The sequence below is a fragment of the Herpailurus yagouaroundi genome, unplaced genomic scaffold (genome assembly GCF_014898765.1).
Source record: "Herpailurus yagouaroundi ecotype Mexico unplaced genomic scaffold, PumYag 164, whole genome shotgun sequence".
NCBI classification, from domain to species: Eukaryota; Metazoa; Chordata; class Mammalia; order Carnivora; family Felidae; genus Herpailurus; species Herpailurus yagouaroundi.
The window spans coordinates 31,546,491-31,571,143 of NW_024412405.1; the positions used below are offsets into that span (position 1 = coordinate 31,546,491).

At 39.3% G+C, this 24,653-nt stretch overlaps 1 protein-coding gene across 18 annotated transcripts in view; it reads right to left on the reverse strand.

The window, feature by feature from the left end:
- Window positions 1–24,653, reverse strand: part of SCEL (sciellin) — a 322,196-nt gene that overhangs the window by 86,910 nt on the left and 210,633 nt on the right. For 17 of the 18 annotated variants that reach the window (XM_040487302.1, XM_040487300.1, XM_040487303.1 and 14 more), the window contains 3 exons: window positions 10,869–10,986; window positions 7,625–7,684; window positions 3,319–3,387 (listed from right to left, as the gene is read on the reverse strand). In XM_040487302.1, the coding sequence (XP_040343236.1) occupies window positions 3,319–3,387; window positions 7,625–7,684; window positions 10,869–10,984 (245 nt within the window). In that variant the 5' untranslated portion in view covers window positions 10,985–10,986. Of the gene's footprint in view, window positions 1–3,318; window positions 3,388–7,624; window positions 7,685–10,868; window positions 11,011–24,653 lie in introns of all 18 variants that reach the window. The other variant, XM_040487304.1, reaches the window with a different exon arrangement.

Below are 24,653 nucleotides of genomic sequence, written 5' to 3' on the forward strand. Positions count from 1 at the left end.
CGCGTCAGGCTCTGGGCTGATGGCTCGGAGCCTGGAGCCTGTTTCCGATTCTGTGTCTCCCTCTCTCTCTGCCCCTCCCCCGTTCATGCTCTGTCTCTCTCTGTCCCAAAAATAAATAAACGTTGAAAAAAAAATTAAAAAAAATAAATTAAATTAAATTAAAAAGAATTAAATGTTCCTTGGAAACTCTACTCATACCTTATAGCTATCTATGAGACCCTAACATGAGACAAAAGTAATCTTGGGAAATTGCTACTCTGGTACATGGAAAACAACAATTTATCTAAAGTAAACAGATCCTTAATATCAAACATTCTCAATGTTTAAATAAAGGCAAAGTCTGATGTTAAAATTAAATGAAATTACTCAAAATGCTATGGTGTAAATCTATGTAGGCAGTAGTGCATGTAATAATAAAAATAGCTACCTACTCTTTGCTGCTTACTGTATACATGTTAGTCTCTACTCTAAAACATCCTCACAAGGGAGGTATAATTATTTTCATTTTATAGATGAAGAAATGGAGTCTCAGAGAAAGTGCGTGACTTTTTCTTGGTCACCCAACTAGGAAGTGGTTTGTCTCCAAAATCGTCCCAGTAGAGCCCAATGTCCTACATCTAATATTGTAGTGTGATAGTTTCAACACTTATCTGTTGGGTCAACATGTCTTCCTTCACTTACTGTTCTTCACCTCCAGGATCTCTTCTATGCCACTAGGGGGATCAGTCTATGAGTAATAGTGGAGGGAACTGTAAACCACCATTCCAATACATATGTCAGTTTCTTATTAGGAAGATTAACTTTACTTTGTATTTCTCTTGAAAATTAAGTTTTTTCCAACTTGTGTATGGAATAGGTTGTTATGAGAAGCGTCAATCTTAGAAACAGTAAATACCCAAATATGGTAATTAGCAGCATGATCCAAAGACCCCAAGGAAAAGTTACATTTCCACAAGAGAACACTAGAGGTCACCCTAACCTAGGTTTTTCAAATTAGTCAAACCACCTTTAGGATTTGGGCCATATTGCATGCTACATACGTAGTTATTTACTTATGTTTCTTTAGAACACCTCATACTTTAACCTACATATATACATATATATTTTTAAAAATACAACTCCAAAGTACTTTTCTTCTATTCATTTGAAATAAATGCATTATTTGGAGCATGTGACTTTTGATCTCAGGGTTGTAGATTTGAGCCCCATGATGGGTGTATAGATTACTTGAAAACAAAATTTTTTTAAAAATTAAAATTAAGTAACAAATAAAATAAATGCGTTCTTGAAATGCATACGCACATGTATACCAGATGTTGGTTGGTCATCTTCCTCCTAAAATTATTTCATATCTTACATTTAGAGTGGCCAGCGTTATGAAAATCTGACTCCTGCTAATAGGACTTGCCTTTCTGTACTGATTCCTGAGTTCTCTTCATCACATCTATTTCCACACTTAGAGGATGTAGCATACTATTGGAACTCAGGACTTCCTGGGGAATGAGCTGACCAAACATGCCACTAAACTTCTGGGTAAATAAACCGGGTAATCTCTGGCCTCATTTTCTAGTGTATAAAATGAAGGACTTTTGGGCTAGATTAGTGGTTCTGAATTTTGGTTGCATATTAGAATCACTTCATAAGTATTAAAAATGCCTGACTCTCACCTCAGACTAATTAAATCAGAGTTTTGGGGGTGAGGGGTGGTGGGACCAACTTATCAGTAAAGTTTCAAAGCTCTCTCAGTGATTCTAAATTGCAGCTGAGGCTGAGAACAACTCAACTGATTAGTCTGTAAGGTCTAGTCTAATTCATTGCTAATGAATGAATTAGGCTCTGTCTTGACTGGCCTAATACAGACCTTCAAATACACAGCTTACAAAGCCTTCCACCTATTGCCCTTTCTTAAGGCATAATTATCTCACTTCCAGATTCATTCCTAGAAATAGGGTTTCCATCTTCAATTAATGGTGCAACAGGACAGCCCTCAAGGCCACCATGAATGGACAGTTATTTTGACTCCTCTTTCCACTCAGTGCCATGGAGATGAGATCTTGCGCAAATACTCTACACACTCATTTTTGTTGAGGCTATTAATTACAAGAGAGAAATTAACTTCTTAGGAACACCAGTGTGGATTAGCCTGTATTAAAGAAACTGGTTTGAAAACCTATGAATAGTGCAGAAGTATATACATTTCCTACATGAATTAATACTGGCAAATACTGAGTATAGAATCTATAAGATACCATAAATTACAGCACATCTGCTTAAAATACAGCAGGTGGCATTTTTGTCTACAATGACAGCATATCTTTAGCTACAGAGAATGACCTCAACTGTCAATGGTCTCAGGTGTCCATTGTCTAGACTCCAACTAAAGATGTTAACTTTACTCTCTATATGCTTATTAAGTATCACTACCAAATATAAAATAAAAGTGTGATTTGTAGCATTTACACTTCAATCTAAATAGACATTGCTCAATTTTCTCCATAGAAATGAGCCCTTTCCCTCTGTGTAGGAAGGAACTAACAACAGGCACAACACAATGGACCCTTCTATAAGCCATATGGGAACTCTACTGCCGCCACAAAAATAGTTTCACCTTGTAAAGAGCTAATGGCTTTATACTAGAGAGGATAAAAGTGATTGTATTATTATAATTTACAGTCTCTCCATAAAAACAGAAACTGACGGGGCGCCTGGGTGGCTCAGTCGGTTGAGCGTCCGACTTCGGCTCAGGTCATGATCTCACGGTCTGTGAGTTCGAGCCCCACGTCGGGCTCTGTGCTGACAGCTCAGAGCCTGGAGCCTGCTTCTCATTCTGTGTCTCCCTCTCTCTCTGCCCCTTCCCTGCTCGTGCTCTGTCTCTCTCTGTCTCAAAAATAAATAAATATTTTTAAAAAATTAAAAAAAAACCCAAAAACAGAAACTGATGTTTTTCCACCAGGGGGATGGAAAGACCAAAAGTCAGAACGAGAACTGACTACTCATATTCACAAAAATAACTAGATTCTCCATTTTAAACCAAAAAGTTTCCATGGAGTGTCCACCCTACTTATACCCAAACCAGTTTCTTCAGAATTGTTTTTATCAATCTAATATTGGCAAGATTTTAGGAAAACAGAATATTGAGTCAAGATTTTGTGAATTTTGAAGAAGGTAATTTGATCTGAATAGCCCTTCTGTCCCTGGATATAAAATATCTTGTTCAAAATTTACTTTTGCAAACATTTAAATACCTCATGCTTGACAAAAAAAGGGGATTTAATACACATTATGCATTCTGCTTACATGATTAAAAAAACATCTTACCTGTCTAAAGTGTCATCAGATCTGTATCGACTAATTGTAGCTTTTGGCTCATCTCTCTCATTTGCTTTCCTGTAACAAAAATAGTTACAGAAGATCAAGTAAATTACCAAAAAGTTTATAACCTATCATGCCTTTGGTAAAATTTTGGCCTATTCAAGTAGGAGATGTACATGTTACCAAGGAAAGACAGCTTCAGAGTATCTAAATCTTCCAAGGTTTTGACTTGGATGGAATAAATTATGGCAAACCCAACTCCCTATGCTAATAAATGAATTCTTCTCTAGGTCCAATTATTTCTAACTTCAATGCAACATATTTAAATTGGAGATAAGGATAGGCAAAACAAACAACATGATATGCAAAATAGTTAATAACTAATATGTACTCTTGTCAATACTGTTGACTTTTACATCATAGGACTTAAACACAATAGACTTAAAATCAGCTATGTTTTGTTTGCAGAATTTTAGTAGCACCCTACGCCAGGTCAACAGGCTAAATACAAATAGCTTTATTTAAACTTCAGCACCGTGGACAGGGTTGAAAAAAAGAACTTGCTGAGTGAAGGGAGAGGGAAGAAAGGAAAAGAAGGAAACATGAAAAGTTGGAAAAAAAATGAAAAGCAAGTGGGAGAAGAGAGGAAGGATAGATGTAAGGAGGAGAGGTGAATAAAGGGAGATAAGGAGAAGTAGGGAGAAGAGGGACAGAAAGCAAAGAAAGTTGAGGAAGACAGGTAAGCAGAACAAAGGGAAGAGGAAAGACAACGAAAAGGGAAGAAAGGATAGGAGCTTCAAAATAGGAATCAAGATCATCAAAGCAAATGGGAATATCTTGATCAGACTGCAGCAAAAACAAGCTGTTTAATGCCTTATATAGCTCTGTGATACAGAAAAAGCAAGCTCTTTGGGGAATTATGCCATGATTCACTGTGTTTGCATTTCAAAGTATCATTTGAAGCTGACAGATCAAAGATACTGAATCAGAAAACATACTAAGACAGTATATGCACTTAAAATTTAATTTTTAACTTGATATAGTGTACTTTTATTAGACAAAATTTTTAAGGTAAATAATATACTATGCACCATGTTGGTGACTATGAGGGAATCAAGAATAAAAACTACGGACCCTACCCTCGCAGAGACAAGTTAGATGTGTACACACAAAAGAACAAAATGGCTTGTGTCATAAAAAATGTTCAGGTAAAGTGCAAGGAAGTTCTAAGGTGAGACAGTTTATTTCTTGGTAAAAGAATCAGAGAGGGCCTTATGGATAGGGTGCAGTTTGAGCAGGGCTTCAGAGGATAAATAGATGTGAACATTTTTAAACAGAAGCAGAGGGAACAGTGTCTGTTGATGAAAGAGAAAAGTAAAGACAAATGCAATTCCCTTTTATTTTTTTTAACATTTTTATTTATTTTGGAGAGAGAGAGAGAGAGACAGGGTGCAAGCTGGGGAGGGGCAGAGAGAGAGAGGGAGACACAGAATCCGAAGCAGATTCCAGGCTCTGAGCTGTCAGCAGAGAGCCTGACGCAGAGCTCAAACTCATGGACCACAAGATCACAACCTGAGCCAAGTCAGACACTTAACCCACTGAGCCACCCAGGCGCCCTGCAACTACCTGAGTTTTAAAGCAACCTCAGAGTGAAATCACAGTATAGTCCACCATTGTGTTTAATGCATGAATGCAAAGGGGCACTGCAGGGCCATCTGGTCCCCTTCTGTGAAACAGCCCCTTCTCAAACAGCCTCCTTTGTGTCTCATTAGCTGACTTTATTCTTCCTAGCACTTATGGAAATACAAACACGTTGTATCGTGTTTATTTATTTTCGGTCTCTCCCGTACGTCCTCCATCTTCAGCTAAGATGTGGGTTCTATGGAAGCAGGGACTTTGTTTTGTTCCCAGTCCTCAGGCCAGTGCCTGGTTGACAACTGACCTCTCTGTAGGTATTTGTGCTACCAGGCTTATTTGACTGGTTTAAACAACCTGGCAGAAGTACATGGCAAAATTTCTTAGTTTGTGCATACTGTGAAGCTGTTATTTAAGGTAAGGAGAATATATTGTTTATTTTCCCTTTCCTTTATTATCAGTCTGCTCACAGGAAGCTTTTGCACACGTTGCCACTTCTGCTGGAAGCAATTCTCATGCCCACCAGCTGCCCTTCCCTACTCGGAAACCCCTCCTCATTCTTTGAACAGCAATGCTGACACCAAAGACCTTTTTCTGGGTGGCATCTATGATTAATTCAAACAGACTTGGGCTCTCTCTTCTCTATTCCCATGGCACTGTCACACACTTCCCCAATAGCACTTCCATGGTAGATTTTAGTATTGTAGTCTAGGGATCCATATGTTTCCAGAACCCTAAGGCCAAGGGTGGTGTCTTATGCATCTCTGTATTCCCAGCACCTGATACTATGTCAAGCATATGGTAGATGTTCCAAATGGTGTTCAGTACCTAAAGTGGGTACAGCCTCTGTGAAATGGCAGAAAAGAGCCAAGTGGGCATCTATCTGAGCAAGCGCAAGGAGAAAAATAACCTGCACTTCCCTTCTAAGAACATGTTTTGAGACACTAGTCATGAGTCAACAGGAAAACATCATGGGCTTGCACATTTTTGTTACTGAAGATATAAGTTCAATGTGCTGCTTTAGACAGAATGTTGTCCACCAATAGGAAGGGCTCAGGAAACCAGTATAGTTTAAAACATAAATAAGCACATAAAGCATTAAACTCTTGTCCTAAAACACACTAAGAATATGAAGATTACTTTTCACTGCCATACTCCAAAACAAGTATATTTGTTCTGAATAGTTCCAGAGAAAGACAAATAAAATGGAGGGAACAATTGCCACTGGTGGCTGGACTGAAATAACCAGATTCCTTTTGTTTGGTGAGATGAGAGCCAAGAGGAAACCAGGCTGAAATCTTCAGAGTCATGAAGACCAAGGAGAGGGCAGAAGTAGTCACAGAACGATCAATCAGATGAACTAAGGCTGGGAACCAGAACACCCAACAGATTCTAAGAAGATTCTAAGCTCGGTACCCTCAGAACAGGTCAAAATTATGAACAGGTTTAAAAGGTTTAGAAACATTCATGAATAGGGGCGCCTGGGTGGCTCAGTCAGTTAAGCAGCCGACTTCGGCTCAGGCCATGATCTCGTGGTCTGTGAGTTCTAGCCCCGTATCGGGCTCTGTGCTAACAGTTCAGAGCCTGGAGCCTGCTTCAGATTCTGTGTCTCCCTCTCTCTCTGACCCTCCCCTGTTCATGCTCTGTCTCTCCCTGTCTCAAAAATAAATAAACGTTAAAAAAATTTTTTTAAAAAGAAACATTCATGAATAAAAGTTTATAAAATATTCAAGGTGTCTACCTAACTTTTTTCTTTTTTTTAAGTGTGTCTATTTGAGAGAGAGAGAAAGAGAATGAGCGGGGGAGGGGTAGAAAGAGAGGGAGAGAGAGAGAGAATCCCAAACAGGCTCTGTGCTGTCAGTGAGGATCCCAACTCAGAGCTCCATCCCATGAACTGTGAAGTCATGACCTGAGCCAAAATCAAGAATCAGAGGCCTAACTGACTGAGCCACCCAGGCACCCCAAGGTGTCTACTTAACTTTTTAAAGTCCACGCCATGAAAAACAATCACACTCTTACTAAGTATGTCTTGGTGGCACACAGACACGGTCTACTGGACCAGATAAAACTTGTGTCTGATACTTGGGTTCTTTTGATGGGTGTGGTTGTTTGTATGTGTGTAAGCATAAATGTGTTTTAACAAGAATATTATCTGCTTATGTGATCAATCTTAGATCAGTTACATTATTGTGATTACGAGTTTTGCCTGATTCTTTCTACAATATGTCTGTCAGTCTTTTTACACTCGGTATCATTTAATGGTTTTCCACAAGCCTAGAAGTTTCTAAAAAGAAGGTACTGCTCATAAAGCAGGTGGATTCTAGGACTGTTATTTCTATATTTTCGGGGTTCCTTTTCCTAAGGTTCAGAGATCTCTTATCCGGTCACATTTCTGTGAACCATTTTCCCATCAAGAGGGTCCTTTCCTTTCCCCATCAAGTGGGCTACCTCAGGGGATTGGTTATTCTACACCTCCAAACTGTGGTTCTGGAAGCATAGAGCTGCAGAAGCACAGACTTTGCCTTATGGAAACTCCTGATGATATCACAGAGTCTTCCAGAATGCCAGGGAAAGCCTGAGGCAAGCCACAAATATTCAGTTTGTCTTGAACAAGTCTTCTCTCAAAACTATAGTCTTTGTGTTTCTTCTAATGATGTAACTTGTCTGAAACACCCACCTGTCCAAGGCATCATGGGAGTTATGTCGACTGAGCACCACCCTACCATAATTTTCATCTCTGCAGAGAAAGAACAAAATTAAGTCACATGCAAAGTTCCCACAGTATTTGGTAAATAAGGGAGATGGGGGAAGGAGCTCACGATTTAGGGCAAGATGAATTCATTTTATTTCAGGCATAAGAACACAACTATGCATTTATTTTTATTAGTCTCCCTTTGAAAGTGCATGATGAAAAGAAACAAGTTTGTCAGTACAAATAATCATTATTCTGATATATCCCATCAGGTTTCCATATGATTCAATAATGGGATGAGTATTTTTTTTTTTATCAGAGTGTGGGAACATGTACATATCTACCTTGTGTGCATTACAAGAGTGCTTTTCTGCAGGAAGGCAAAAGCTTTCTACAAAAATATTTTAAATTATGTCCTTTATACTTGGACATTTTCATTGGATGGACTTGATAGTTTTCCTTGACAAAAAGTAGGAAAATAAGTACCAGTATTTGTGGCTAAGAAGGTGGATCATTCACAGGAGATTTAAACCATCTTTGAACCATGAGAATACATAGTTTGCTTTTTTTGGTTCTTAAAACAACCTTATGAGGGGCGCCTGGGTGGCTCAGTCGGTTAAGCGTCTGACTTCGGCTCAGGTCATGATCTCACACTTCGTGGGTTCGAGCCCATATCGGGCTCTGTGCTGACAACTTAGAGCCTGGAGCCTGCTTCGAATTCTGTGTCTTCCTCTCTCTCTGTTCCTCCCTAGCTCATGCTCTGTCTCTCTCTCTCCTTCAAAAATAAATAAAACATTAAAAAAATAATAATAATCCTATGAATTAGGCAAGGAAGACTCTGTCACATCCAATTCACAGAAGAAGAAATTGATCAGAGATTTTGTGGTTTCCCTAAGACTAAAAGGTTAGTAAGTGACAGACATGGGTCTAGGACCCAGATCTTTTTATTTCAAATCTCTGCTTTTTCCTACTGCTTAACCCTTCATACATACATAAACCTTCATACATAAAATCCCAAACCATGTCTTTTTTACTTTGTACGGTGGACCTGAAAGTACAGGCAATTTTAGGAAATGTCAAAACATGTAGAAGAGCTTTGGGCATTGAACGAAAGCCAAAGAGTAAGTACCTGAACCTTTTTCATGTCAACCCAACCAAACCTGAAATACCACATTGTTCCTGGGTCTGCTCCCTTAATGTTACTCAACACTCTGGAACAATTTGTAGTAAAGCTGTACAAGAAACTGCAGTGGATAATTAAAAAGAAAGATGAACTGTGAGGTTGAAACAATCCCAGCAAATTTATACCCTCAAAAATCCCAAGAGAATTGTGTCATCTCTCTTGGTATCCCTTTCTCAAGTTTATGAGAGAGTAGTGGACACCAGACACATCCTTACCTGAAGAAGAATCGTAACACACAGCCCAGAAGTGGGCCAGTAGGAGTGGGCAAAGCATCAGAGCCAATTTCCCCCTGCATTCAGCAGCTGGCATGTCCTCTAAGCCGGCTTCCCCGAGCCTTTATAAAGGAGGCACGCCTGGCACAAAACCGTCATTCCTACCAGTTACAATTTGTCTTAGACATCTCTGTTTTCACCCATCTGTGCATATATTTGCAACACAGAATTTATGATTCACGTTTGACATCACTCTACCATTAGGGAAGACAGAAATGCCATATTAGGCTCTGACAGAAGTAGTAAATGTGTTACTAAAGGAAATAATCGTTGTCCATGAATGTTAACTCCAAAAGTCAGTGTGAGTCTCTAAATACACCTGTATTCCCTTAAAATAATAATATTTAATGACAGAAACTAATAGACATCTTCATTTAATGGTTACAAGTATGTCCCACAAATGACTATATATGGGCAGTTTAGTAGAAAGCGTACAGTAAATATCCTGTAATGCAGAGCTTCTCAACTTTAGCACCATGACACTACAGGCTTGATAATTTTGTGTTGTGGGGAGAGCCCTGTGCATCGTAGGATGTGTAGTGGCATCCATGACCTCTACCCACTAGATGTCAGGAGCACTCCCCAATTTTGATAACTGAAAATGTCTCCAGACCTTTGCAAACATCCCCTGGGGACACAACTGCCTCTGAATGAGGACCATCAGTGTAACAGAAAGACAATGGGTCATGTTAAAAATGTCAATTCCATCACTTCATAGTTGTGGGGATTTGACAAGATACTTAAACTTTCTGGGCCTCATATACTTCTTCCATAAAATATAGGATGCAATAACTACCTTGTGTGATTTGTGAGATTTTTTTAATTTGAGAGAAAGAGAGAGCATGCAAGTAGGAGAGAGAGAGAGAGAGAGAGAGAGAGAGAGAGAGAGAGAGAGAGGAGAATCTCAAACAGGCTCCATGCTCAGTGTGGAACCGGATGCTGGGCTCAATCCCAGGGCTGTGAGATCATGACCTGAGCCAAGATCAAGAGTTGGATGCTTAACTGACTGAGCCACCCAGGTGCCCCAAGATTTTGTGGTACTTCATATGTAAAGTATGTACCTAGTATCAAGTATGACACATAAGAGGGAAACAAAAAATATATGTACATGTGTCATATAATTTGTAATAAATATATCTGGGCTGGACAAATGTCTATGTTGGCAATGAGGTGATATGCCTACAGTTGTAGTTTTTAGGTCTATAACATATAGCTAGTAGAAGCAATGCTCAAAACAGACAAAACTTTCTTGGTGGCCAATGTTTTCCCTTACAAAGTAATATTACATTTACCACCCACTGAGTACCTAGATATATATGACCATTGGGACTAAAATGAATTGAGAATGCATTGACTTCGTTTGCACATATCAAAATTTTAGATAAATTATTATTAAATTTGCAAATTAGGGATCATACTATTATTTGTTTCAACTGACATAATTAACATGCATCTGGAATCTCCCTACCATGGATTGAATATTATCTTTTGGGAAACTGGAAAGTCATGTTCTTTTCTGTTTATCAAATAAACACAAATGTCTATTCAGTTCTAACAATGAAACTCTGCTTTTTCTCCCTGATGACTCACATCCTCTTTGGTATGTGGATAATAAAAATGGTAGAGATAGTCTTGAAAATCTGAAAGCCGATATATTAGGTCATGTAACAGTGTTTTAAGGAACGTGCTTACTTTCCAGATGGCCGCTAGCTTCCCAACTAGAGAATGGCTCTCCCTACTTGCCCACATACCCACCCTCTCCACACCCTCTTACTTTTCTTCTTCAGGACGGTTTTTGATCCAGCTGTTATCCTGCAAGAAATTCCTTCTTTTGTTCACCTCGTGGAAACCCTGTTGCCTCAGTGTGGTCCCCTGCGTGGTACTCTTCATATCTGTCAACAGAAAAAAATAAGAAACTGGGCAGTGTAATTGCATGGGGCTGAGAGTGAGTTTGTTAACCTCGATGTCTCGAGAGGCACATCTGATTGGCCAGCATCAATCTTCTAGACTGACAAGGCCAGTACTGTTTCAAAGTAGGATGTGCTGGCAAGAAAGAACAAATCCCACATCTCATCATCAAAGATAACATATAAAATTGCTTAGGTGCCAACTGAAACTGACAGTGTGGTATTCAGGAGGCCTCGTGAGGCACCCAGGAATACAGAACCATGGGCTTGAGAAAAACCAAGCCAGGGTTTGATGGGTTGGCCATTTTATTTAAAAAGAAATATGCTTCAGAAGTATACACAAGATTTTTTAAAGTACCTACTAACTAAAAGTCAAGCAGGTCTGGTGCTTTTGATTATAAGTAACTGAATTATTTAATCTCAGGGGAGTCAGAAGCCCAGAATGTCCCCCACACAAAAGAACATTTGTATTGATTTTTTACAAAATCTTTGAATTGCAATTATATGAGTAAAAGCTATAGCACCCTTACATTTTCCTGAAGTCTAACTTGGCAATGCTAATTAAGTTAGATTGTTGCTTCTAAACATTCAATATCTATATAAAAGAATTAGGAGCTATGAGTTGTTTTTCTCATATACTTAAGTTTTCTGAGTATGGAAAATATTATCTACATTACCATTTCCTGTGGGAGACATTTTTCTCAAGGTAAAATTTGACATGCTGCCTTCCAGGAAGGATCTAAAAGAAAAATAGAGAGAGAGGGAGATACACAACAATGAGTCTAAGAATCTACAAGTGAGTCTTTCATTGCTAATAAAACACATTTTTCAATGACATTAAGAAAGTCACATGATCTGGTACAACAAATACATGACATAAAGTGCTCCCTAAGAACCAGAGAGTTCGTTGATTCCAACGTATTTATTTTACAGATGTAAAAATTAAGGCCAAGGGGCACCTGGGTGGTTCAGTCAGTTAAGCATCCAACTCTTGGTCTTGGTGGTTTGTGATCCCACAGTTCGTGAGATCTAGCCCCATGTCAAACTCTGGCTGACAGTGCAGAGAACCCCTGCTTGGGGTTCTCTCTCTCTCTCTCCCTCTCTCTCTGCCCCCCCATCCTCTCTCTCTCTCAAAATAAATAAATAAACTAAAAAAAAAAAAAAAAACGAAATTGAGGCCAAGAGCAGTTAGTGTCCCCTATATTATATAACAAGCAATTGGCTGAATGAGGCCATCAATTAACTCATTTATTCAATCAATAAATACACATCGAATGCCTATAGTATGCTTGGCACTAAGCCAGGAGCTGGAGACAAAAAGATGAGTGAAAGAAATGTTTGCTCAGGTCAATAGGGAGATAATGACATGGAATTCACAGCACAATATGTACAGTGCCCTAAGAAAGGAAGTGACCCCTGGGGAAGCCAAAGTGAGTAACAGGGCTGAATTATGACTTTGTGAGTCCTAGACACTTTTGCTTTCATCAGCCTCTTCCCTCACACACACACACACACACACGCACGCACATGCCCACACCGTTAAAAATTATATTTTACAACTGTTAGTACAAAAGTGAAAAATAATCCAGGTTGGCTTCATTATTATATATTATTATTATTATTATATTTATTTTTTCTTCTGTTGTTATAAAGAATTAAAATTAGAACCTTTTTGTAGGCTTCTAAAGGTATACTAGGCCGTAGGCACTGCTTTTTTCTGCTTAATGGTTATGCTGGCCCTGGGCTTTCCTGAAATGTGACATTTTCAGTTTTAAAACAGAAAAAGTCCTGGGCAAATGAGGATGTGGATGCCTGGTCCCCCTACAAGGTATATTATATTTTTTGCAGAATCCATCCAACCATACAGTGTATGAAATGTTGGAGGCACATCAGATCTCAAGGCAAAAGCAAGTCATAGGCCCAGCTTTATCACATCAAAGTTATGTAACAGAACCACATAATCTCCCTGTAAAATGGGCTAATGAAACTTGCCATCATAAGCTTGTGATGATTAGGCATGCCTGGGTGCTTCGGTCAGTTGAGTGTCCGACTTTGGCTCAGGTCATGATCTCGTGGTTTGTGAGTTTGAGCCCCACGTGGGGCTGTGTGCTGACAGCTCAGAGCCTGGAGCCTGCTTTGGATTCTGAGTCTCCATCTCTCTGCCCCTCCCCACCTCGTTCTCTCTCTCTCTCACAAAAAATAAGTTTGTGATTGGCACTATGGGCTCATGACTACACCTGCTCTAGAGAATTGCCTTTAACGAGTGGGGCTGCCTGGTTACACACACTCCCCACACACTACAACCTGCAGTGCCGAATTACCAAGGGTAAAATGTGGGTCTCTCGCCTCAAGGTAGAGCCAATTCTGCAAGTGATTTGTGCTTCAGAGCTCACTATGGGATCAGGCTGAAGCTAGACTAACAGAGAGCATATGCTTGCTCAGCCCCTTCCTCCGCCTCTTCTTCCTCCTTTCTCCTTTCTCCTGAGAGCCTACCCTCAATAAGTCACAGGCACCAAAATTCTTGAGCGCTGCTTCTGGGAACCCATCCTAACACTAACCACCAATGTAATCAGCCACGGCATTATCTTCACAGAGATCAGCAGCTGTTCACATCACTAATACCTGAGAGGCTGAAGGTCTTAGTGAAGTTAGAACGATGTGCATTTAAAGGATGCTATTTACTGATTGTTACTTAGGGTGTGTTGTAGTTCTGCTCAAATGAGGTGAAATACGGCTGCTTTGAAGGTAAAATTAGATGACATATGTAGAGTGTCTAATTATTGCCCAACACATGGAAAGTGCTCAATTTTTAACCTCATGCCTCTATCATCTTGGAAAGAAGAGATCAAATACAGAAGGCAGGTGTGGTTGGGTGTGGGGAGGGGATGGAACAGCCTTGAATTTGGGCCACTGGGTGTGCAAGGAGTGTGGGCAACCTCTGGCTGGCTGTTTCTGAAGCTTGCTAAAATTTGGCAGAATTGGGTGGAAAAGAGGCATGTGAAGACACACTTCAATCTCAGCTACTTCATTTCCCCATCAGTTTGGCCCAGCTTCTCTGGGTTCTTGGCTAGCCTTTTCCTGTTTCTAAGTGGGCTCCAATAAATTCTCTTCCTGAGCTGTAAAGATGTGGAGAGTTCATAGCTGACTGAAATGAGATTCTGAGGTGGTCAAAATACTGAATGTATATTTGATGATATATTTGTAAACACTGCAAATTTAAGTGTAAGATACGGGCCAACGTAAATGGAGAAAAGGCATTTTACAATTGTCTATTTGTCTGTCTCTTTCAAAAGACTGACAGTCCTGTGGGCAAGACCTGAGTCTTTCCCTTCTAGATCTCTGGCGCCTGGGACAGACAGAGTAGATGCTCCTCAGGTGCCTATTATGGGCTGTATTGTGTCTCTCCCAAAATTCCTATGTTGAAGCCCAACGCCCAGTACCTCAAGATGTGACTGTATTTGAATACAGAGCCTTTAAAGGGATGATTAAGTTAAAGTGAGGCCATTAGGTGGGCCCTAATCCTACCTGTCTAGTGATCTTATAAAAGGAGGAATTTGGGACACACAAAGAGACACCAGGGGTGTATGTGCAGAGAAAAGGACATGGGAGGACACAGAAAGTGGCCATCTGCAAGCCAAGAAGAGAGTCCACAAGAGAAACCAAACCTGACAGCACCTTGATCTTGGATTTCTAGCCTTCAGAACTGTGAAAGAATAAACTTCTGTTGTTTAAGTCAACTAGTCTGTGGTATTTTGTTATGGCAGCACTAGCAAACAAATAGGGTACTTATGGGAAACATGATTTAAACATTTCTAACATAGTTAGGTCATTCAAAGGGCTTTGTGTCATCCTGTCTCTGACCTGTGCCCTTTGTGTCTTCAACTGTCCTACTGCACAGGGCAACTACTAATAGCAAGAGCATCTGCTCTGAACAGGATACCTCACAGGCATTGTCTCATCCTTGCATAAGCTCTGTGAGTTAGCTATTATTACTTCCATCTCCCAGATGAGACAACTGAATCTCAGGGAGAGTATGTAACATACCTATGGTGGGAAGAAGCAGAATCTGTCTTCTAAACCAAAGGCAACTCTTCCGTATCAACCAGCAGCAATGCTCATCACGAATCATTGCAAGACTAGACCGGTACCCTGACATTAGGGTGAGAAGAAAGGGGGACAGAAGCGGCCCACCTGATTCTAGACATTTCACTCTTTGGAAGTCCCATGAGCTCTGGCCCCTAGTGCTTGGCAGTAGGAGCGCCAGGACAGCCTCTGCAGCAAACAAACCCTCACAGAGAAGGCTTCTCTGTGCACTCCTTGATATTCTCTTGGTTATGAACATACGTCTACACAAAAAACTTGTGCAAGAATGGTCATAGCAGCATTATTCAAGATAGCCCAAAGTGGAAACAACACAAATGTCCATCAATGGATGAATGGGTACATAACATATGGTATATTCATATAATATTAAAATGCTATATTCATACATATTACTCAGCAATTGTTAAAAGCTGAAGTATTGGGGCACCTGGGCGGCTCAGGACATTAAGCACCCAACTCTTGACTTTGGCTCAGGTCATGATCTCACGGTTCTTGAGATTGAGCCCCGCATCAGGCTCTGTGCTGACAGTATGGAGTCTGCTTAGGCTACGTACTACAACATGAATGAAGCTTGAAACATGCTAAATGAAAGAAGCCAGACATAAAACACCACATTTGTGTGATTCTATATGGATGTTGTTTATTAGATTTTCTTTGGTATTCTACTCACATCCCACCTCAATTCTCCTCCCAAGCAAGGCTTCTGCTACCCCTTTAAGTTCTGCTGGGTAAGAAGGAGAGTTCAGACAATAATAACACTTTACATAACTTTATAGAACTTTATAATTTATCCCATTTGGTTTCCACAACATTTAAGAGTGATATAATTCCACAACAACATGGGTGGAACTAGAGTGTATTATGCTAAGTGAAATAAGTCAGACAGAGAAAGAGAAATACCATATGATTTCACTTATATGTGGAATCTAAAACAACAACAACAACAACAAACAAACAAATAAAACAGAAACAGACTCATAAATACAGAGAACAAACTGGTCGTTGCCAGAAGGGATGGGGATGGGGGAATTGGAAAATAGGTGAAAGGGATTAAGAAGTACGAACTTCCAGCTATCAAATAAATAACTCATGGAAGTGAAAGGTTCACCATGGGAAATACACTCAATAATTTTGTAGTAACATTGTGTGGTGATAGATGGTAACTGCATTTACAGTAGGGAGCACTGAGTAATATAAAGAATTGTCAAAATCACTACATTGTATACTTGAAATAAATATAACATTGCATGACAACTGTACTTCAATTAAAAAAAATACAGTGATCTAATCCCTACTTTGCAGAGGCAGAAGCAGAGACTCGGCTCAAATAGCTAATGAGTGGCAAAGCTGGGACTCGACCTGGGGCTTTCTAGCTGGAGGCTCATCATTATTTCCTCTATGCCAGAGACTCCCACATCCTCAGCACTTCCTGCAGAGTTGTACAGAGAAAAGCAGGTATCTCCTCTTTACCTTATATTTAGAGAATGGCCCTAATCAGATCCAGCATTCTGCTAGAGGGTCTGGTATTTTCATGCCTTCTGTAGCTAGGCATTCTCCAAAAGGCCTGGTTAAATGGAGTCAAAAGAGATAAGACATCCAAGAAACTCATGGCCCTTAACCTCTTTCTCCTGGACAAGCTTCGGGTGTCCTGTAAACACCTCACTGGCTCCACCCCAGAGTCTCTGTAATACTTTCTAGGAAAGGTTCCAACAATCCCACTTGCTCTAAGAAACTTGGTTCTATCCTGTTGCCTCTTCCAATGAAAGTCCCTGGGAAGGACTTAGCTTTTTGTGCTTCACTCTCCCTCTTCTCTCAAACTAGGATGCCATGCAGAAGGTAGGAGCCGCCATCTTGGGACCATGGACTAACCATGAGGACTAAGGTCGCATACTACGAAGGGCAGAGTGGGAAGTTGAAGGAAACTGGTGCATTGACAGTATCACAGAGCTGCCACCATTGACCTGGATTATCTATCTCTTGACTTCTCCTTGGAAGAGAAAAAGAAACCTACTAGTTCATTCAGAAGATTGTTTCTCCATATTTTTATTACTCAAGCTTAATGTTCTTCCTGCCTATTATGAGTCCATTGTGGAGCAAGTAGAAGGTGTAAGGTGTAAAAAAGCCACGATGGCCTACAAAATATAAGATATCTGTGACTCTTTTATCAGTGAAACATTATTTCTTACAATATGTCCATGTGTTTAATGTTCCTAGCAAGAAGGATTCCTTGTTGAGTCCCTACTATTGCTTCACATGCTTTGTGCATATTATTTTATTTAATCCTTCCAAATGAGTACTACCACCTCTAATTTTAGGAATCCAAAACTCAGAGAGGTTAAATAACCTGCCCAAGGTCACACAGTAAGTGGCAGAACCAGGAATTATAATTAGGTCCACACTAGTGCAATGCCAAGGCTGTTTTGAGTACATGATACTACATGTTGCTCAAAGTACTGTGTGATATAGCCAACACCAGACACTCAGGGAAATGCCCTGGAGTTCCAAAAGATGGGAGATAATGGAAGAGGAGCTGGGAGGAGCAGTAGTAATGAATGGTTGTTCCAGTATCCCCGGACAGCTCAGCCTCGAGCCTCACCCCTCCCGAATCTACACTCAAGTCATGAGTGGCCTGGCACTATTCCTGATTGGACTCCTTTCCTGGATAGATCTCCCTGCTAGATAACTTAATAATGTTTTATACTCTTCCCTAGCCTATTGTGTCCACTGACACAAAGTAAATGAGAAAAGAACATGTAATATATTCTATTTTCAGGTGGTAATAGTTTAATAAATATACAGAGGGTTTTTTTAATGAACGTAACTAATATTGCGAGAAAATAAATTTTTCTCATTAAATCTGCATGTGTTCCTCTTATACCCCTCACACAATCTCCTTCAGCCCCACCTTTGTGTCTATATGTGTCTGTAAGGTATCTAATAATGCTGCCTTAGTAGCCTCAGTTCAGCCAATTTGACTTATTTCCAAGTGCTGTCCTTCAGTTTCATTCCAAATAAGTTTTTTAACTTCTCAGGAGAAAGATGAGACTCTAACGTTGGCTCCTCAAAACACTGTTACCAGTGCATATGCCTCACTGATGGCAGATTACCAGTAGCTCTATTTTATTTTATTTTTTATTAAAAATATTTATGCATTTTTGAGAGAGAGTGTGTGTATGCAAGTGGGGGAGGGGCAGAGGGAGAAGGAGAGAGAGAATCCCAGGCAGGCTCCACATTGTCAGCGCAGAGCCCAATGTGGGGCTTTGACCCACAAGCCATGAGATCATGACCTGAACCAAAACCAAGAGTCAGACACTTAACTGACTGAGTGACCAGGCACCCCACGAGCAACTGTATTTTATATGTGGTATTTTATGGGAAAAGATGTATGAAAGCTGTTTGTCTCTATTATACTGGGAATTTAAAAAAACATTTTCCTTTAAAGCATCAAATGCTTAAGTTGAAAATTCTAGTATGAAATCATGACTTCAAGTCAATAAAGATAGAAAAACTTTTCAGCTTCTGGATCATCTTTCATTTCCCCTTTGTGGCCAAGCAGCAGAAAGAGCTGGTTTTTACCCGATGCTCACAGCCTACACACAAAGACATCTGTCCTTAGGTTTTAGATGAAATCATTCTCCTTAAGCTCTGAATCACAGAAGCAATTAAGTTTCTTAGTTCTCTTTGGATGTATTTGTAACTATCAAACATCTCCTATTTCTTTGATTTGTCTTCTCAGTTTTTCTTCATCTCCTTATGGTCTGTCTCAATTTTCTTCAGTGTTTTCTATTTGTAATAAGAGCATTTCCCCAAGAGCCCTTAGGTCTGTTAGGTTAAACCCAATCTCAGTCCCAGCTCCACCCGTCCCAACCCTAAAAATTTCCGGGGCCACCTCCTAAGCTACACTCTTTTCCTTCATCATTTGGGTCTTCTTGAAAAAAAGACTGTGAATCGGTCTTCCCATCCCACACAAGGGCAAAATGACTCTTGGCTTACCTAATAAGGCCTTCACTATTCTCTGCTAACTTTCTATTCAGAAAGATCCGGTGAGCAAAGAAACCGGAATGGGTGTTGCATAGAGGAAAGGGAATACGAAAAATGAGGCAGAAAAGAGCAGAATATAGGCTAACAAACTAGAGGATGAAAGAAGAAAGGGAAAAAAAAAAGAAAAAAATCAATTCTGACCACTGGTCATATGATAGTGTCAACTCTATTGAGTTCAGATTTTACATGTATTATCTCATTTAAGACCTACACAATGCTTTAAGTTTGATGCTGTTATTATCCTCATTCCACACTTAAATGAAACTTTATGATGAATTATTTCAATGAAGTCAGACTCTTTGCAGAAGGTAGGGCAAGAGTTGGAAATGTGGGCAGTGGCTGAAAGTAGTTGTTTCTGGAAAGAGGTTTTAGGATGAGTAGCTTACCTGAGGCTGCATAGCTAGTGCACAGCTGGTATTCAACCTGGTAATGAAGTTCCTGTCCCAGAAGCCCAGGAAACAAAAGGGACTCATGGGTGGAAAGTGACAGGCTAAAAGAAAGGGTGAGAAGAATGACTTTTCCTCCACTGTAGATTGCTGATGGACCTCAACCGAGAGTAAGATTGGAGTAGGCTTTCTTGGATCATTGTACCAAGGTATGCAGAGATCTGCATTGAGTGATATTTCGATATTTTAACTCCAAAATCTTCCAATTTATCAAACTTCTTTTTTATTTTTTAAAAATTTTTAAAAAATTTTCTTAATGTTTATTTATTTTTGAGACAGAGAGAGACAGAGCACGAGTGGGGGAGGGGCAGAGAGAGAGGGAGACACAGAATCTGAAACAGGCTCCAGGCTCTGAGCTGTCAGCACAGAGCCCGATGCGGGGCTCGGACCCACGAACCATGAGATCATGACCTGAGCCGAAGTCGGACGCTTAACTGACTGAGCCACCCAGGCGCCCCTCAAACTTCTAATACACCTTATATCTTTATGAAAAAGAACTCAGAGTCACCTAGGGGAAATCACTGTAGTGATGGAAAGTATTAAGAAGCTAAGGTAGAATAAGGAAATAAATATAGCAAAAATGCCTAGAAAATGGCATATGTACATTCACCTCTGTGTATGAAAGTCTAGAGGGTTTCACGGCTCAATAATAGTGCCATACGCACCAGGACTTGCTTCCCAAAAATCACTAGTAACTGGGAAAAACCCCTAGAAACGGGAAAAAGACAAATGCTACTAAACTATTTTCTATAGAAGAATAAGAGGAGCCCGGTAATTACAAACCAATAAAGAGAAGCCTTAGTTTCTGGAAAATAAATAAAACAAACCCCAAACAATTACCACCTAAAGAACCTAAAAGAACATGAAATATCCTGGAAGGAGAAAACAAACAGGTCTTCATGAAGAGCAAACATTAACAAGTCCATTTAAATTAATGGATAGTGTTTAGCCTTCACATGCAGCGTAGAAGGAAATCCAATAATTATCAGGCTGGTAAGGACTCATTTAGCTTGCTGGGATGGTTAGAAATTTACTATTTCTTTAGTCACACAGCCTCACAGTCTGAGCTTAGCACTGGGAAACTTGCTTACTGACGGTGAAACAGTTGGGAATGTAGTGCAGATAAAAGCTTTCAACCAGCCAGATGTCTACATGCTACCGGTTCTCTGGTACCCACCATAAAATTTTCTGACTGTTCTATTTTTACTATGAGCCCCCACCTGCCCAGGTTGCTACCACCTAGCTTTTCCATGGAATGACAGCATCAAGTTCTAGCATGAAGAGTCTTACTGTCTGGGACAATGATCTGTTTCACTTTATTAAAGACACTGATCTAATATTCATTAGTAAAAAACACTAACAAAAATTATCTATCACCTGAGCCCTTCATGGGCTATTTCCTTTTTTTTTTAAGTTTATTTCTTTATTTTGAGAGGTGAGAGAGCAAGGAAGGGGCAGAGAGAGAGAGAGAGGGAGAAAGAGGATCCCAAGCAGGCTCCAAGTCACCAGCCTAGAGCCGGACATGGGGCTCAGTCTCATGAACCATGAAATCATGACCTGAGCTGAAATCAAGAGTCAGACGCTTAACTGACTGATCCACCCAGTGCCTCTCATGGGCTATTTTCAGTTCTATCTGAAAGCATTTGTTAAATGAATTAAAACCCAAATTTTTACCACGGACTATGAACCAAAACCCCATTAGTTACTGTAAGTACTTTACCATATTTCACATTCACAATGGCTCTGTCATAAGGTCATTCTTTATCCCAATTTTACACAGTATCATCTTTTTCATTATATCAGTAATACATGCTCAGTAGAAAATGCATAAAGTCAAAGAAAGCACAAAGAAAAAATGAGACACCTTTCACGTATCATTATTTTCTTCAAAGGTTCTCTTTGCCTATTAGATTTCACTGATCCACATTTTTCAATGTCATTAAAAATATTTAAATGATTATTCCTTCTGCAACTAAAATATATTTCATTTTATGTGACCATCTATTATTATAACATAATTTCTCTGTTGTTTCCAACAAAACCATACAAAAATCTTTGATCACATGTCTGATTATTTTCTTTGGATGGATCCCTAGAAGTGAAATTACTTGCTAAGGGAGATAACTTCTAAAATCTTCTTGATCCCTATTGTCAAATCTCCTTCCTTAAACCTTGTCAGTTTATAATGCACCAGCAGCATATAAATGTCCATACATTTGCCAGCACTTAGAATTACCATTTATTAATCTCTTTAATAATTTAAAGAGATTCTATTCTATTCTATTCCTACATATCTCTCGATTGTATTTCTTTCTGTATTCAAGCTACCAATTCAAACTGCCATAATCTCTTTGTTACTATTTTAAAAGCTTCCTAGGTGTATTCCCAAGTGTCTAGACTTAATCTCTTCTAACCCATTCTCTACCGAAGCAGCCACCATCTTGCTTAAAACTCTTCAGTGGTGCTTCATCTCCATCAGGATAAAAGTCAAGTTGTTAACAAGGCTCACAGGTCCACAGATGCTGCCTCATCTCTCCCCACTCTCCATTCCTCACTCAAGCTCTAGTTTCAGCCACACTAAGTCATGCCAATTCCTTGAGGGTTTCATCAATTTTACCACCTTTAGGCTGTTGCTTACTCTCTGCACTATGCCTAAAACAGTCTTCATTCTGAGCTTTCCTTGCCCCTTACTCTCTTTTCAGGAAAGACTTCTATTCATTCTTCAGGTCACATAACCTCCCAGAAGCATTCAGTGACACCATTGCAACCTAGCCCCCCACCTCCCCAGGCTGAATTAAGGGCCCTACCAAGTGTTGAAATAGCAAAGAGTATCTCTCCATAAAAACATTTACCAAACAGATTGCCTGTTAGTGTGGCTGACTATCCTTCTATCCCCAGGGTACAACATGCATGCACACACACGTACACACAGAGTAAATCTTGAGAAAATTGAGAAATTGAGAAACAAGACCATCTTTGCCACAGTTGTGTTTCCAGAACTTATTACAGTACGTGGCACATAATCAGTTCTAGAGGGATATTTGTTGGACAAATAAGATTAATTAAATGTTTACACGTTTTCTTATAATTTTTTAAAAATATTTTAGGGGTGCCTGGTTGGCTCACTCAGTTAAGTGTCTGACTCTTGATTTTGGTTCAGGTCATGATCCCAGGGTCATGGGATTGAGCCCTGCATGAGGCTCCATGCTGAGTGTGGAGCCTGCTTAATATTCTCTCTCTCTCTCTCTCTCTCTCTCTCTCTCTCTCTCCCCCTTTACCCATCTCCTCTGCATGTGTGCGCTCTTCCTCTTCCTAAAAAAATTGTAAGTAAATAAATAATAAATAAATAAATAAATAAGAAAATACTTTATTGTTACATGGAAACTCTAATACATATGGAATTATTTGGCTAATGGTGGAATGAATCCCTTTCCTATTGACATATGATTTTTCCTTTGTCACATATAAAATTCTTACATATTCTAGAATGTGGCTGTATGTTCCATAAATCTGTTTTTAGTTTCTTGCAATAGAAACAAACTTTAATTATTATCTTCTTATAATACATTTTAGTGCCAGTGCAAGCACCCCTAATTAATTTCCTATGTATAAATGCTATCAGCTATTCCCATCTATTTACTTCTTTCAGGTAAACTTTAAAATTATTTCATCTATTTCCAACATAAATATTCTTTTGGAACTTTTGATCAGAATTGCATGAACCCTATAAAATGATTTGGGAAGAGGTGACATTTATAATATATTCAAACTGTCCATCCAGGAAGGTTTTACTCAAAAAATTTGTTTCTTACAGTAAATTTTTGTGATTTTTTAAAAATCAGGGTCCCACATTTTTCTTTTGGATATTTTTTTTCAGAGATTTTTTTTGATGTTTTACTTTTCTTTGTGCTATTTTAAAAGAAATAGTAATACAATACATATGTCATTAAGAATTCTAAAATTTCTTTTTATGTACTGGTGCTGTGAGATATGCATGATTGTACAAGTTACCCTTGGTTCAAAGTAGGATAACGATTAAATCCAAGTCTCTCTGTACTCTAACCTCCTGCAGTTTTTTTACATGAATTCCTTTCAAACTTTTACCTAATGACAAAGGAGAGGATGCTGGGAAGGAATGGGGAAAAGGGAAGAATTGTTGCAGAGCATTTTTCTACAAAACGTTTTAACTAAAATTAGCTCTCAGTGCAGATGTACCATGAGGCATCTGTGCATTTTCTCAAATACTGCCAGTCTCCTGGGATGTTGATATTCCAGTTTGAAACTATGGTCTACATTACTTTCCCCCAGGAGGTTCCATATAAAGGGGACTTAATCATATTTTAGGCCAGGGAAACTTGAGTCTAGAAATGTAGAATAAATAATTTAGATGCTTAGAGCTCTCAATACACATCTATGATGAGGATTCAGCAACATTAATTCTCATGTCTAGAAGTAAGCCAGTTGTCATTTAATGGACAGCCATAAAATACACTCTTCCAATTAATAATCACAATAAAAGGATGACTTATATCCTTAATAAGTTTAGCAGCTAACATAAAATGCAATCTGATAAATATAGCTGTCATTTGACAAAGCATCCATTTGAAGAAGGGCCTTTCCCAAATTCTAAAATCACATGGATTTTTACAACAGTAAACTAGAAACACTTAAGAAACACATGTGATGAAGACTTTTGATTAAAAGGTAAATTCTGAGCAACTGAAAACAGTACATAGATATTAATACATAAAACGCTTATTTCAAAGTTCTCAGCAAGAGAAAAGGAAATTTGATCAACAAATGGCCTAGACGCAGATAGTATCAGAAGACAAACTGTGTGGGACAACAGAGATTTCCTTTGGACTGCTGGCCAAGGATTTTATTACTTCCTTCTTAAAGAATGCTTCAAGTTAATGCCTGAAACTTAGGGACACCCTCAGTTAAATCATGTTAGTGAATTATATGCAGCTCATTCCACAGCATGAGTTCAGCCATTCAGAGCATATTCTCTTTGTTTTGTTTACAGAAAAATGATTGTTTTAGGTATTTCAGTCAAAACTC